The sequence below is a fragment of the Falco biarmicus genome, chromosome 6 (genome assembly GCF_023638135.1).
Source record: "Falco biarmicus isolate bFalBia1 chromosome 6, bFalBia1.pri, whole genome shotgun sequence".
In the NCBI taxonomy this organism is placed as follows: domain Eukaryota; kingdom Metazoa; phylum Chordata; class Aves; order Falconiformes; family Falconidae; genus Falco; species Falco biarmicus.
The window spans coordinates 79,310,231-79,324,091 of NC_079293.1; the positions used below are offsets into that span (position 1 = coordinate 79,310,231).

Sequence of the window (13,861 nt, forward strand, 5' to 3'; positions counted from 1 at the left end):
TAAAGTCACTTTTTTTTTGGTTGTTTTTTTTTGTTTTTTTTTTTTTTTTTTGGAAAGCCAACAAAACTTTACTTAGTCAATAATTACAGCATTAAAACCAGGAAGGTTTCATGCTATAGGCTACAGCGGCTCGGCAGCTTCCTTGCTGCTAGTGCCTGGCTTCAAGCCCAAGTACTGCAGCAGGCAGTGGGGCTCCTGGCAGCTCGCTGCCATGTCGGGGACAGCTGACAGGACCTTTTCATCTTCTCTTCCATCTCTTCGTGGGTCCTCAGCACTTTCTGGATGTGCTGGAGCCTGAGCCCCAGCCCTCTGATCTGCTCCAGGTACTTGTCAGAGAGAGCAGATTCTCATTCTCTTTCTCCAGGAGCAGCAGTTGTAGTCTGTCCAACTCCTGCCACAGCAGGACTGTCTCCTGGACATGGGCAGAGTCCACCTTGGGCTCCTGCGCTCGCACCTTCTCCCACACCACCTTGGCCTCTGTCTCTGTGCGCTGGAGCGCACAACTCGGCTGCGAGACCTCTTCTTTCAGCCTTGTGACTTCCGCACTCTGGTCAATGTGTTGCATCATCTTGTCTTCCTGCTGTTTCACCACGTCCTGCAGCTCCTTCTCACTCTAGCTTGCCACTCAGTGCCCTGTTCAGCTTGATGATGGTGGCAGCCTGGGTGTCCATCTTCTCCTGGCTCTCAGATGTCACCGTCTCCAGACGGAGCTGCAGGTTGGAGTTCTCTGTCTGCAGTGCCTTGGACTTGCTCTGCTCCAGCTCCTGGATGCGGAAGCTCAGCATGGCAACATCGGGGACCATGGCTCTCAGCTCCTTCATGCTCTCCAGCAGACTGGTCTCGGGCTCTGTTGGCTTTGGTGTCAAGGCAGGTTTGTCCTTGGTAAAGGCATTTCCACCTCCAGTGGCTTCATCAGCATCTTTTGCCGACACCGCTTTCAGAACACTGCCCAGGAAGGAGCTCTTGGCGCAGAACGGGGCGCAGGCACAGCAGGGTTTCTGCCAGCTCTGTGTCTGCGGAGCCACGGGCCAGGCTCTGCTTCTCGATGGGGCATCGTCATCCTCTCTGTTGCTTGTTAATTGCGTCAAGGCAAAGGTTGTATGTAGCTGGGTGACCATGACCTGATTCATGCTATGGTCAACTAAACGCTGAATACAGGAAAAAAGGCAGGGGAGACATAAGGCAAACATCAGTAAGGTGGTTAAGGCAATTATAATAAATTCTACAATACTTTTGATCCATGGCTCAAAGTTTCCCAGCTGTGAGAAGAGACCAAAGGCATCCCACCTCTGGCTCTGCTGCAGATCTTTGTTCAAGGCTTTTAAGTTTTGTATGTTTTTGTGAATTGATTCAGAGTGGTCACTCAGATTCATGCAACACATCCCATCCAAGTCTTCACACCCATGTCCCTGTGCTAACAATAAGAAACCAATAGCAGCTCGGTTCTGTAGCGACACATGATGGACAGAATCAACATCTGCTAATAAGCCAGAAAAAGTAGCGTTTGTAGTATTACTTTCTGTAGCAAGCTAGCAGCCTAATTTACTAAGCAAGTTAAGAGTGTGTACTATTCCTACGGAAGAGATTAGAGAAGCAAAAATGTGTTGCGCTGCATTCCAGAACTCAGCCTGCGAGTTACTGGCTGCTGTTCTGTGTGACAAACATTTGACACGTGTTGGGGTTGCAATTGCGAAAGGGCTGCAGTGCCCACTTGCAGTCTTCATTGGCATTATCATAGCTCGTTGTTTTAAATGCAACTCTTGAGTTTTCTCATGCTTGACTTGTTGCAAAATACTGGAGCCTATCAATAAAGTTAGTATATGACTCTTTAGGACCCTGCAAGACTGTGGCAAACAACTCTCTAGAGGCTTGCCCAGACTCCAGTATCTGGACTGCCTTAATAGCTACCTCCTTAATTGGCAAATAGTTGTCCCTGGGATACCTTGCCTGAGTCATGGAATTGGCATAATTATTTTCCCCAGCCGACTGCTCATAATTAACAGCAATTCCCTGATTAAGGTTTTTCAATCAAGGCCACTACACATAGCTCACAAAAATCAAATAACCACACCATATACTGCGTCGGAGTTAGTACCATGTGAAGCAATGACCTCCAGTCATGTGGTGTGAGTGTATAAGGCTCTGCCATTGCTTCAAGAAGGGACACAGCAAATGTATTATGAATCCCCAATTCTCGCACTGCTTTTCTTAACTCTTTAACAGACTCATATTGCACAGGCTGCCACTCTCGAGGCTGATTTGGCTGATGAAATACTGGACATGCCATTGCAACTCCTAAATCCCCTCACTTAAGTGCTTTCCGCTTGCATTCCCGCCAGTGATCCCCCAGACCCCCTTTTACCCTCCCCGAAAACAGTCAGTGCATCGGGAGTGGGGAGGAAAAGGGTCTGGTTCCTTTTAAAGATTTATAGGATCTGGATCAAAAGGTTTATCAGTGTCAATGGAATCATTGTCTGAGTTGTCCTGTTTTCACACTTGGTCCTGTGTTGTGAGGGTTGCTGCAATCGGCGACAGGAGCTTTGGGGGCAGAGGAGGTGCAGATGGAGTCACCACATTGTTGATGGTGTCTTGAGAAGAGCCATGCTGTCAGTGGAATTTACAGCCTCCCCTGGTTTAGCACTGTTAGTAGAATTAGTCCACACTTGGCGAAGAATAGTCAGAATTTGCCACCAGGGTGCTAAATACGTTCCCGTTGCGGAGTCCCTCTCTGCGGCAGCATCATGCAATCTTCTGCCGACCGCTTTCCAGGCAGGAATTTGCAAAGTGCCATCAGGTGGAAAGTCCGGCACTGTCACGGATCCATTCTAACAGAGTCACTAGCTGCAGACCCGTCTCAGCTCGTTGCTGAGCTGCAAGCAGCTGTTGCAATATGTCCAGGCTGCACTGTTGATCTCGGGATAACTTCCCTCTAATTGTTCCTGACTGCTCACCTTTTTTGTAGGTGATAGGTGCACAGAATTTCTGTACATCCTGGTTCGGTCAGGCTACGCCACCAGTTCGGGGCTCCATAAGCCTCCTACTTAAGCTCCACGTTGTCAAAGAAGAGGTTGTCGTAAAATCTCCCTTTGATGCCGCATCAAATTGCGTCTTTCCTCTTTCTTCCCAAAGCTGAGTGCGAGATGCTGTTGTGGCATCCACAGCGAGTCCCTGCTTGCGCAGCCAGGCAAGCAAAAGTTTCACAGCTGCTTCGTCATACTTCACCCCTCTCCTCTCCAGTATTTTCATCATTATGTCGCATATCAATTTTTCTTCCCTTGACACATGGAAACCCATATTGTCCCCAACTGCTCACCTGTAGAGGTGACAAGGTCCGGACCGAACAGCTCTCTGTACCCCTGCTTTCTTGAGTTCAGCTGGGCATCACCACCGACCGCTTTATGGTCTGCAGCTTATTGACCCCCGCATCAGGGTCACCATTTGTGGCGACTGAGGCATGGACTTTGCAAGGATGGTGAAGCAAAGACCTTTATTGTTAGTTACAGCTTTTATAAGTTTATGCTCTGTACACGCATCACTAAAAGCTTTATTCTTGGTCAATCTCTACTGTCCACGCGCCCAGCCACTGTTGACTATAGGCTATTCTCTGCTGTTCACGCTGTCACCTTGTCTTCTAGAGGTGAGACCACATTCCTCCTTTGTTTCTGTCTCCTCCAGGTTTCTTCTCGCACTCCCTCAGTTATTTCTTTGCTGCAGGATCACAGCTCCACGTTATCAGTGTCAAACAACGCCTTGTCTCCGTCCTCTATAGTCACTTGACTGTTACGGTGAAGGAAAGTGGTAAAATAAACCCCGAGGGGATTTGGCAGTGGTTTTGTAAAACACAAGATACCCTGCCCTGAGGCTTCTCCCACGTCATCCTTATTTTTACATTTTCTGTTCTGTATTAAAGTTTTGGAAAACTAGTATGGTTGTGTTATCAGAGATGTTGTATAGATGAAATGTGACTGATTGGGGTGGAAAACAACTTTTACTAAGTTTTAGTCAGGCCATTCAAAACTAAACTGTTGGATGGAGGAGCTCGCTTATTAAAGCTTCACTCTCCCTGTGAGTTAAAGGTGGAGAAGGCTTTTTAGTTTTGTTTATCATCAGTAAAAAAAATATAAAATCTATTTTAATAATATTTAAATAAAATATTTATTTTTTTTAATTAAAAGTAGGTCTTTTTGGGGGGATGGGGAGGGGTATGGCTTTTCTTTCTAGTTCAGTGTGTATATCAAAATCTTGTAGGACTGATGTAGAGCATGAAGATCCCCCTCTTCTGTCTCCACCAAGAAAAATATGGTTTCTATGTGTCTACCTTATGTCCCTAAAGTACCCTTCCTCTCACCCAAAATAAATAAACCATTTCTAATGTTTCTCCACCACCACCTGAAAAATATTGTCTATGCAAGTATGTGAATATTTTCTGAACCTATTTGAAAATTTCATCAGTTGTATCCCACTCAATCTTCATTGCAGCCCCCCAGAAAGGAACATGTGAACTACAGGACTTACCAAGAGAAAATGAAAGAGAAAAAAACAGCAAAGGATGATGAGAAGAAAAAGGTTTGTGTGAAATTTTCTATATAAAAAGGCAGCATGCAAGAGCCTGACAGGTAATGCCTCAGGCGCAGGAGGAGTGCCCAAGCTTGGCAGCTGCTGCTCCCCATGGAGTGGGTTCCTGGCTCCAGCAGGAGTAACCTCATCGGTAAAAGCTGGTTGTGTGCAGTATGAAGAGCAGACAGTCAAGCTTGTGTTGTGGTGGGTTTCACTGTCTCGTCATTTGAGGCTGATAGACTGACACAAAACCAGCAGTTCGTTTGTTGGGGGTTTTATTCCTTTGCTTCTAAGGGGGCAAAAAAATGGCCTTCAATAAAAGTTTGCCGCGTGCTGTCTAACCACAGAGAGCCAGATCTTCAGCTGGCTTTATATCAGCACAGTTCCATCTAGGACCTTGCTCATTCTATAAAGCAAGGGTGAGGTTTTTGTTGCATCCATCCACCAGCGCAGCCTGTCTGGCTCTGAGCCTACTCCCTGCCCGCCATGGAGCCTCCTCATGTAGGTGGGAGCAGGCTGCTGGGTGGCTAATTGCTCTATCAGCCTGTTTCCTGCCACCCTCTTTCCCAGGGGACCTACTTCTCCTCTGTCATGTGGCTCGAAGTGCACCCAGTGCATGACCAGACATGACTGAACCCTGTCATTTGACAGGTACACTCAGGTGACTAAGCACACCTGCCTGGTAGCAAGTCCATCTTTTGACCAAAGGATCTGTCACACGCCCAAGAAGTAAAAGCCTCTCCTTGTGTGGCTGGATCTGTGCCTGCTCACATGGCAGGGGCAGCGTGTGGGTCAGGAGGGGGCTGTACTTCCCATGAGGTGACAAGAAGGGCTCTGGGCACTCCTAGCTGTGCCTCCATAACACATGGCATCAGTTGACCTGTCGAGGGTCTCCCAACCTGCTTTAAATGCCTGCTGCTCCGTGAAGCAAAGGCTGCCGCTTGTTTTGTGTGCAGATGTTTGTTTAGGCAAGATGCTCTGTTCCTTTTCCATTAAAATATGTACCTTTAAAAACAGGAGCATAAAGGTGATTCTCTTAAGAAGAAGAAGAAGGAACAGAAGGAGAGGTAAGCCATTTTTAACAGGGTTAAAATTAACTTGCTTTTGTATAACCTCCGCAGTGTATTTCCCCTGTGTAACTACGCACAGTCCTATACCAGAAGCCGTGCAGATCACAGTGGAAGGAACCTCTCCCGGTGCAGAACTCAGTCGCAAAATGGTGATGTTGCTCTGTCTAGTGGTTTCAGAGGCTTTAGTTATGCAGCTTAACTGAAAATGTGTCAGTTCTGCCCTGATATGTCTAAGACTGCAGCTGGAGGGGAGATGGATGGAACCCCCTCTGCGTGGACCCAGGCAGGATATGCCACTTACTCAGAGCATTTGCCCTGAGAAACAATTTCTGCAAAACACAAGCTACAGTAAATAGAGGCTTGAACGGTGAAGTGGTACTCTTAATCATAGTGTAGCAGGTTCACTGGGTCGTACTCTATCCTTTCTCTAACCAAGAGCCCTTGTGCTTCGAAACTTTGTAAAATGTAAATCGTTCTGTAATGTGCTGCAAATTTTGAATGGCTATGCAGATAATACATGTCCTGGTGTCATTAACCTGCTATGATTTGATATTCCATAATACCAAATGCTGATTGCATAAATAGGTGGCTTTTTCACCATATTAAGTGATTTCATGAGTTTCTGTTGTTTCTCTTAATTCTTTTTGTTTTTCCTCTTCCTATTTCAGGAAGGCCAAAAAGAAGAAGTCGGTGCCTAGCATCTGGCCTGCAGGACAAGTTGGAAAATTCAGAGATGGGACCTTGATTCTGCAAAGCCATGACATAAAGAAAATTAAATCATCTAAAGTTATCAAATGAACTTACGATACAGAATGAAATGGACAATACACATAAGACAGAATTCGTGTTGTTACCAACACAGACTTATGGAGCCTCTTGTCTTCCCAAGATATCCTGATTTTTTTTTACCTTCTCTGTTGCAGGATTTCCTGTATTCCATTCTGCCTTGGGGAGAATATGAGAATTTACCATTTTATAAATAAAAATAACACTTTTTATTAAGAATGTTACATATGGTATTTTTATTAGTCAATACATGCTAAAGAAAGCATTTAACTTTCTTGAATCAGCTTATTGGCTCAAAGTAAAATATTATTGTAATCCATTAATTAATGAATTAAAATATATAGCTCTTTGCTTTCAATCTGAAATGGATAAGGAAAAAGCAATAACTTACTTTCTCTGAACCTGAGGTAGGTATTCTCCAAATGTTTACTGGGCATACACCTGTTTCTGTATCTTTATGAATTGTTAGTGGATAGCGGAAGTGCATAACAGTTTTCCTGTCCAGGAAAACCTCTTAAAGGTTTCAAAATTATTTGCTTTGAAATGAAAATGAGATTTTCTGAAGTTTTGTCCCAGGTAAGAGTTACAGACTCAACCTGCATACCTCTGCAGAGATCTCCAGTTAAGCACTGTTTCAAATGCTGGTTTAGTGGCTTGGTTGGTTTGTTTTTGAAAACAGAACCACGCAAGACTGAGCCAAATGAGGCATAGACACTCGGTAGCTAGTGGTTGTTCACGGTTAACCCATGTTTGTTTTGATCAGTGTTACCCTGCCTCATAAGGCTCTTCTGTGAACTCTTTGTCAAAACTAAAGTTTTAGTGCTATTTGGATTTCAGCAATTTGGTGTTTCTGAAAGAACAGTTTTGTCCTCTGTAGCTAAAATGGTTTTTTGTTTGTTTTTAAGGTTGTGTTTTCATTAGAAGTGGCAGTGGTTAGTAACCTTCCAAAACGTCCTCTCCCTTCAACCTCAAGCTAAAGAAACTTGAATGTTTTAGGGGAGGCAAAAATAAGGTTAACTATTAAACGACAGAGGGAAAAGTTCATGCTGTTTATATATAAGGTTAGCTGGAGCTTGTTTGAACAGCTCTAGCAGCAAAACAGGTGTATAGGCAAAAGAAAACAGCCCTTAATGGAGAAACTTCTAGGCATATTGGTGAAATTCAGCGTACCGCTGTGGGCTGGGGAGGCGAAGCACACTTTCTGGCTGCCACCTGGGAGCCTAGGTGGGGTGATCCGTAACCGTGTGTGAGCGGGGACGTCTGTGTCAGCTCGCAGCAAGGCCAGGAGCACGGTCCTCTCCCCAGAGAGCAGCATCGGAGGCTGCTCTCCCCACGGGGTAGGCAAATGCTCTGGGGCAGCGAGAGCCACACCAGAAGGGGATGCTTTCTGGTGTGCTTCTACCCCCACACCTTCCACCTTATCTTCAGGTCCTGGAGAAGAGCCCTGCCAACACAGTGAGGACTAAGCGGAGGGAGAGCGCCCGGAGGGAACGAGAGCCAGGTAAAAAGTGGGAGTGTTTCTGGAGCCATGTGAGAGGAGGAGGGGTGTGCAGAGCTGGGTTGCTAAATACTGTCGTCCCATTTCATAATTGCATAATTTGATTTCTTCTCATTCAGTATTCGTTGCAGATTCAAACAGGAATTAACAATCCTGTCTGGTTACAAACTTAGTGTCAAATCACGATTGCGTGTGAAGGTATAATCACTCAGTTGAGTACAGAGCATCGAGACCTGTTGAGGCAACAGATGTTGTGGGATGACCTGTATTTTTTAACTCCTGGTTAACCCTTGAGCTCGGTTTCTCATTGCTCACTTCTAGATCAAGTTTTGTTCAGCTGGCTTTGGGTATAATGTGTTGTGTGAGTTTGTCCTCAATCAGCTTTGGTAATCTAAAGGGTTCACCTTCTACATCCACAGCTCCCAAAAGCTATTTAGGAGTGAAACTTGCTCAGAGTGGAGTGTCTTAATTTTTGTAGTCCTGGTCTCAAGCTTGTACAGTCAGTTAAAGAAGAGTTGGGAAAAAAAAATCCGTTCTTAAAATACAAGTTGAAAACTGAAATGCCAAGCTGACAGTGGAACATGAAAGCTTGGGGGAAAAAACCCAAAAGCTTACTCACACTTTTGCATTTCCTAACTTGTTTAACATCGGTGTGTATGCATTATGAAAGGTTTTCTGTTATATGGTGATAGGTTGCTTTTCGATATCAAATCCCCAAGGTGATTTGAGCTGGCCATCCTTTTAAGGTGCTGTTCTCAGGCATGGTACCTTCAGTCCTATTTTGTTACTAGATGCATTAACAGAAATGCTAACAGCTGACATCTGGCAAACAAAACTGCTGACAACCTGTTACCTTGTGTTTCTCTGGGCTGGTGAGTGTTACTAACAGAGTATGTAAGTGTATGTTCAAGCAGCAAGCTGTGTTGCTTTTGGAGCATGTACTGATAAACAAAAGCCAGTGTTGACTGAACAACTGATTGATGATGGGCAATGCAGAGCAGGGACCATCTTTATTTTGTCCTCTACATGCAGTGAAAAAGAGGAATGAGGGATAAAGGAAGAATGCAAGCATTTCTCATCTGCTCTCTTTCGCATGCCTTTTCCTGTGGCAGCTTTATTCCCATTTCCCCGCATGCTAAACCCATTCTAATTGTCATTCCTCCCAGTCAGACCCTTTGCCATGGAGGAGTTGATGCCAAGTTGTTGTCTCTTGCAGATAAAAAAAAAAAAAGGTCATGATGGATGGTGTCTCCACACACTTACTCCTGATGGTTTTGGCTGGGTTTCTGTTTCTTCCCCTGCCGCTGCTGTTAGTGTGTCAGCATGCTTTATTCTGCTTTATTAACAGGTATTTATGAAGGTTGCATAGCTTCGACGAGTGCCTTTTTGCAGGGGCTGAGTGTGCTGCCTCTGTAGCATTGCTCAGTCCCTCACAGGCATCTGCTTGGCAGATGTGTGCAGCTGCAAGAGGACGTGTCATTTTAAACCATCTCACAAAGTTTTGTCTTTCCTGCCCTGGCAAGCTTTCTGCCCAGTCTGGCTTTTACACTTACCCAAAGGTCTTTCCAGTCGGATCCTACTGGTGTCACAGCTCCAGGCTCTGCTTGCTCCAGTGTCAGAAGCAGAGACTGGGAACTCGCCCAGAGTCTCTAAGATGGATTTGAGCTACATAACTCACCCCCAGGTCCTCAGTAACCAACACGCACCAGGGCTAACAAGAGTGGTGCTGACGAAGAAAGGTGTTTCACGCCACTTAATCCAGTGTATGTGTGAAGTTAAGGCACAGATGGTTGCTTTGAGGACTCCTGACTTTCTGCAGCTACTGTGTTATTCTTGACTGTGGTAACAAAGCAGGTATCCACAGTTAGAGTCAGGCGTGCATTCTGCATGACTGCTTCATCTACATTATGACATTATGTTTTTTAATAATAATTTGGAATAATAAATTGGGTACTGGTGCTGAATTTGTTGGCAATGTTTTAAGAATTTATTTAGAAACTGTAAAACAGCATAAACTTATACATCAGGTTTTCCAAAAGGGTGGTATTAATAATACTACACAAAGTTTTAGTCGGACCAAAAGACAAAAAGCAGTTTGTTTCCAATTCAAAAAATACAAACGTTTGCTACAGGTACAAAATTATAAAAAGTTTGTATTTTCCTCTTGATCTGGTGACAGACACATACAGCAGAGATGTATATTTCACCAGCTCCAAATCCGTATAAGCTATGGGAAATGACGATAAAATAAAAATGTCATGGTTAAGAAGAAAACGCAAAACAGCTTCTCGTCTTTCATTTAACCAGATGTGAACACTTATTCCTTTGCACTTTTTTGGTTGCCAACATTTAAATTAGTCTTAGTCATGCTTCATGTAACAATCAGAAATAACAGCAGATTTACCTCATGCATTTATTTTTAATATTCATCACATAATGTCTTCTCACCATGCTACCTAGAAAGGTTAGTGTTTTTATTGACAACATTTAAGGGAAGTGGGGGATGAAGGAATGCAATCGGAACTCAGGAATATTTCTATCTACTGCTTCACAAGGAAACGTGAGAAATCCTCCAATTAGCATAAAACTTAATTTTGTAATTAATTCTGCTTGGATCTGTTTGCAATAACAAATGTAACAAAAAGGTCACTTAACAGAAGGGGAAGATGCTGCTGAGTGTCTCTGTCAGTAAAACACGCGTCTGCCTTCTGTATTGTGCAAAGGTGCAGAGCCCTGCACATCTAGTCTCTGTGGCTTGCATATGGGCTTCTGCACCTAAGAAGACCAAGTGCGTCTTATTTATGATGGATTTGTGCTTCAGGCTGCTGCTCCAGCCAGTTGTGTGTGTGCAGCATTCAGTAGTGCTGGGCAGAGGAATTGCCAGAAATGTTGTCAGTAAAAACTAGAAGCAGCTTACTTTTAATTAAAAAAAAAAAAAAAAAAAAAAGACTCTCCAATTTAGTTTAGTAATTTTCAGTGACAAGTGCCTTTTACATTTGCAATGTGGTTGATTTGTTACCATAACCTGTTGAAGGACTTGAAACTGTAGTCTTTCTTCCAAAGTTGATCTAGCCAAGATGCTTGGGGTTTTCATATTACCTGGCTTGGTTCAAAGTTGAATTCTTGACTTTGTTATTGAAACAGAACGCTGCAAAGCTGGTAAGGCCTGAGATTAGGTCTAATAGCTCTTTCCTCATCTTTCTGTGAGCAAAGGATGTGCTAGATGGCACCAGAAAGCTGCTGTTGCCAGACTGTTGGTACTTGGCATCCCTTCTCGCAAAAACAGGTAATCTGAATTGTGGTCCAGAAATGCACCACCTCTTGTTGGCAGTTGCAAACACGGTGTTTTTCATACAGTGGTAACGGCAGCTTAGCTTTGATCTCATCTCTCTTACCTTGTTTAGGAGATATTATGTGAGAAAGAAAAAAAAGCTGCATCTCACATTCTTTCTTGCTCTAGAACAACTTGGAAACCAGAATATTGGATGCTCTCTGCCATCTTTACTAACTACACTTTGGGGAAAAAAAATACAACCACAAAATAAAAATAAAAGCTTACATAGCACTACGACAGAACTCTATCACCAGCCAAGAACAAACTACGGCAATACACTTATCATGGCATTATTTACAAGACAATGGAACATTATGCATATAATAAATTACATTTAATACTTTTCCTCTTAACTCTGCTAGATGTAAGCTTATGCTTTTTTTTAAAAAAAAAATATTTTCTTCAGTCCAATATATTTTCTTCTATGTATCTTAACTGACTAGGCAAGTACAGGAGGTGACAATGCTATTTGCCTATCTTTTCTGTTTTTAAAAGCCAAATTGCTTTCCGAATTCATGATACATCATAGTATGCTACTGTCCTCACTGACATTTATGTTATAGCGCATACCTTTCCGCAGCAGAAGCAGTAAGGGATTGTCAGCATGGCCTGTGCTCATATTGACATTAAGTCTTGGAAAGGAACTTCTTGTGAGCTCTCTTTGAGTTGATGAGAGAAAATAAGGGAGTGGAAGTTGCATAGCATTGCACGCCTTGGGACGTTTGACAATGCTCCTGACGGCACGTTTCTTCTGTTTGTTCCCACCAAAATTAGCAGGGAAATTTGTGAGGAGAAAGCCAGGAGGAAGGTTCACAAAGGCTAAGGTTGGGATTCACAGGGGTAGATGAAAACTAGGAGTCCCTTGTTGCTCTGCAGGACAGAAAGGTTGCCTGCTGTGTTTATTTAGCAGCTGTGCAGAGGTTCCAAATTGGTGTATGCAGAGGTCAGGCTTTGTGAAGTTTATTAGAGGAGGGGAGGGTTGGTTGGTTTGTGATTTTGCGTTGGGTTGTGGGGTTTTTTTAAACATTAAGTCAATTTACAACTACCATGAGCGGGTTCTGTACTACAGTGGATGGGGTTCATCCAGAGCAAAAGGCTCTGCTCTCCTGCTTATAAGGAGCAGCCTGGCATCTAGGAGCCGAGGAGTCCCATGAAAGACAGGTCTGTGTGGGTCCAGGTGCTGGAGGAGCGTGGAGACCCTCTCTGCACAAATACCCCGAGGAATCGCAAGGAAGCAAGAGCATCCAGAGTGGTCCCCTTGAGTATCTATGCTACTCTTCAGTCCTCTGGGCTCCCCCCGGACAGTCGGCAACATGATTTTTGCAAGGACCATAGTGTTAAAGGCTGACTCCCTCCTAAAAAAGGGATTTGGAGGAAACAAAACTGATACAAGAGATGCTGTAGATGAAGATCATGCAAACTGCTGGATTTATAATGAGACAGACCTCAGAGGAGTCACCTGCAGAGAAGCAAACTACCTCCAGCCTGATCAGGGAGATGGAAGTGCCCCACTTCTCCCCACCTGATGCTGTTCTGCAAAGGGAAAATTCTATTCTCCCTATTTCAGATGACCACTGCCATCTGGATGCTCTGCATAAATATTCACATATGGAGTAGTTTCCTAGCGTAATTCTAACTAGTTAAGCATTATTTCTGTTAATTAAACTACCGAAATGTATCCAGCTGAAGTCATAAGACTACGTTCTATTGGGGTAACTGGTTTATTGCTATGGGTCATGCTATAAGTCCTTGAATGTGTGTACAACCACTTTGTTTATTTTTGACCTAGGCTAAATTAGTCTTACTAATGCAGGTTAACTACTTCTAGCTGTATTCCTTTTATTTTACTTGCATTTCCACTAAGGTAAAAGGAGACTGTAATGGTGTAGCCAGTCTGTACCCTACTTCTATGAATGTTAGAATGTGTAGAGGAAAACAAACAAGCTTCTTTACAGCTCTGAATGATGTCCCTACCTGTTGTCCATATTTCCATTAGAAATTAGTAACCTGTATCACTCCCTGTGTTCTCCCCAAAGTATAACACACCAGGAACCAATACCAAAGCAACTATGAAAACCGAAACAGAGTACTGCAAACACTTCTAAAACCCATTCAGAATTAATTTGAAACATCTGGCAATGGTTGAAGATTGGAAAGATGTAAATCCCTTTGAGTTTCCTTCACAGAAGTTGGGAGTAAAGACAAAGGTTCAGTCCCAAAACAAACAATGCCCTTTTGTTTTTAATACAAGTGAAAGTGGAGTGCCTTCTGTATTAAAATTATCACGGGATGTTTCCCAATATAAAAAACTATGTGCAACTTATGTACAGTATTCCCATACACTGCTCTGACTGGCAATACCCAAAGCCAATGCTGTGATTACAACTGTTAGGTTCGTGGAAGAGCACACTCAAGGAAATTCGGGGTCCGGTAGCGTTCTAGCTGAGGTAGGTTAAAACAGACCCGCTAATTAGAAAATCCTGCGTGAGTTCATATGGTATTAAATAAAACTGAAACTTATGACACAGTTGGTCTCTACTATTCTTTAAGAAACCAAGATGAGTGTAGCACAGTTATTCCAATATCTACAAGTGTACTAATACAATCTATTCCAGA

At 43.5% G+C, this 13,861-nt stretch overlaps 1 protein-coding gene and 1 long non-coding RNA gene across 2 annotated transcripts in view; both read left to right on the forward strand.

The window, feature by feature from the left end:
• C6H1orf131 (chromosome 6 C1orf131 homolog) overlaps positions 1-6,637 on the forward strand; it is a 12,652-nt gene extending 6,015 nt beyond the window's left edge. The window contains exons 5-7 of the mRNA XM_056343513.1: positions 4,480-4,566; positions 5,575-5,624; positions 6,296-6,637. Coding sequence (XP_056199488.1) covers positions 4,480-4,566; positions 5,575-5,624; positions 6,296-6,425 — 267 coding nt within the window. The 3' untranslated portion in view covers positions 6,426-6,637. The remainder of the gene's footprint in view (positions 1-4,479; positions 4,567-5,574; positions 5,625-6,295) is intronic.
• A 199-nt stretch (positions 6,638-6,836) lies between these two features.
• Positions 6,837-13,772, forward strand: LOC130151354 (uncharacterized). Its single transcript, XR_008822559.1, has 2 exons — positions 6,837-7,750; positions 7,842-13,772. It is a non-coding gene; the product is annotated as an uncharacterized LOC130151354 (long non-coding RNA).
• The last annotated feature ends 89 nt before the right edge of the window (positions 13,773-13,861 follow it).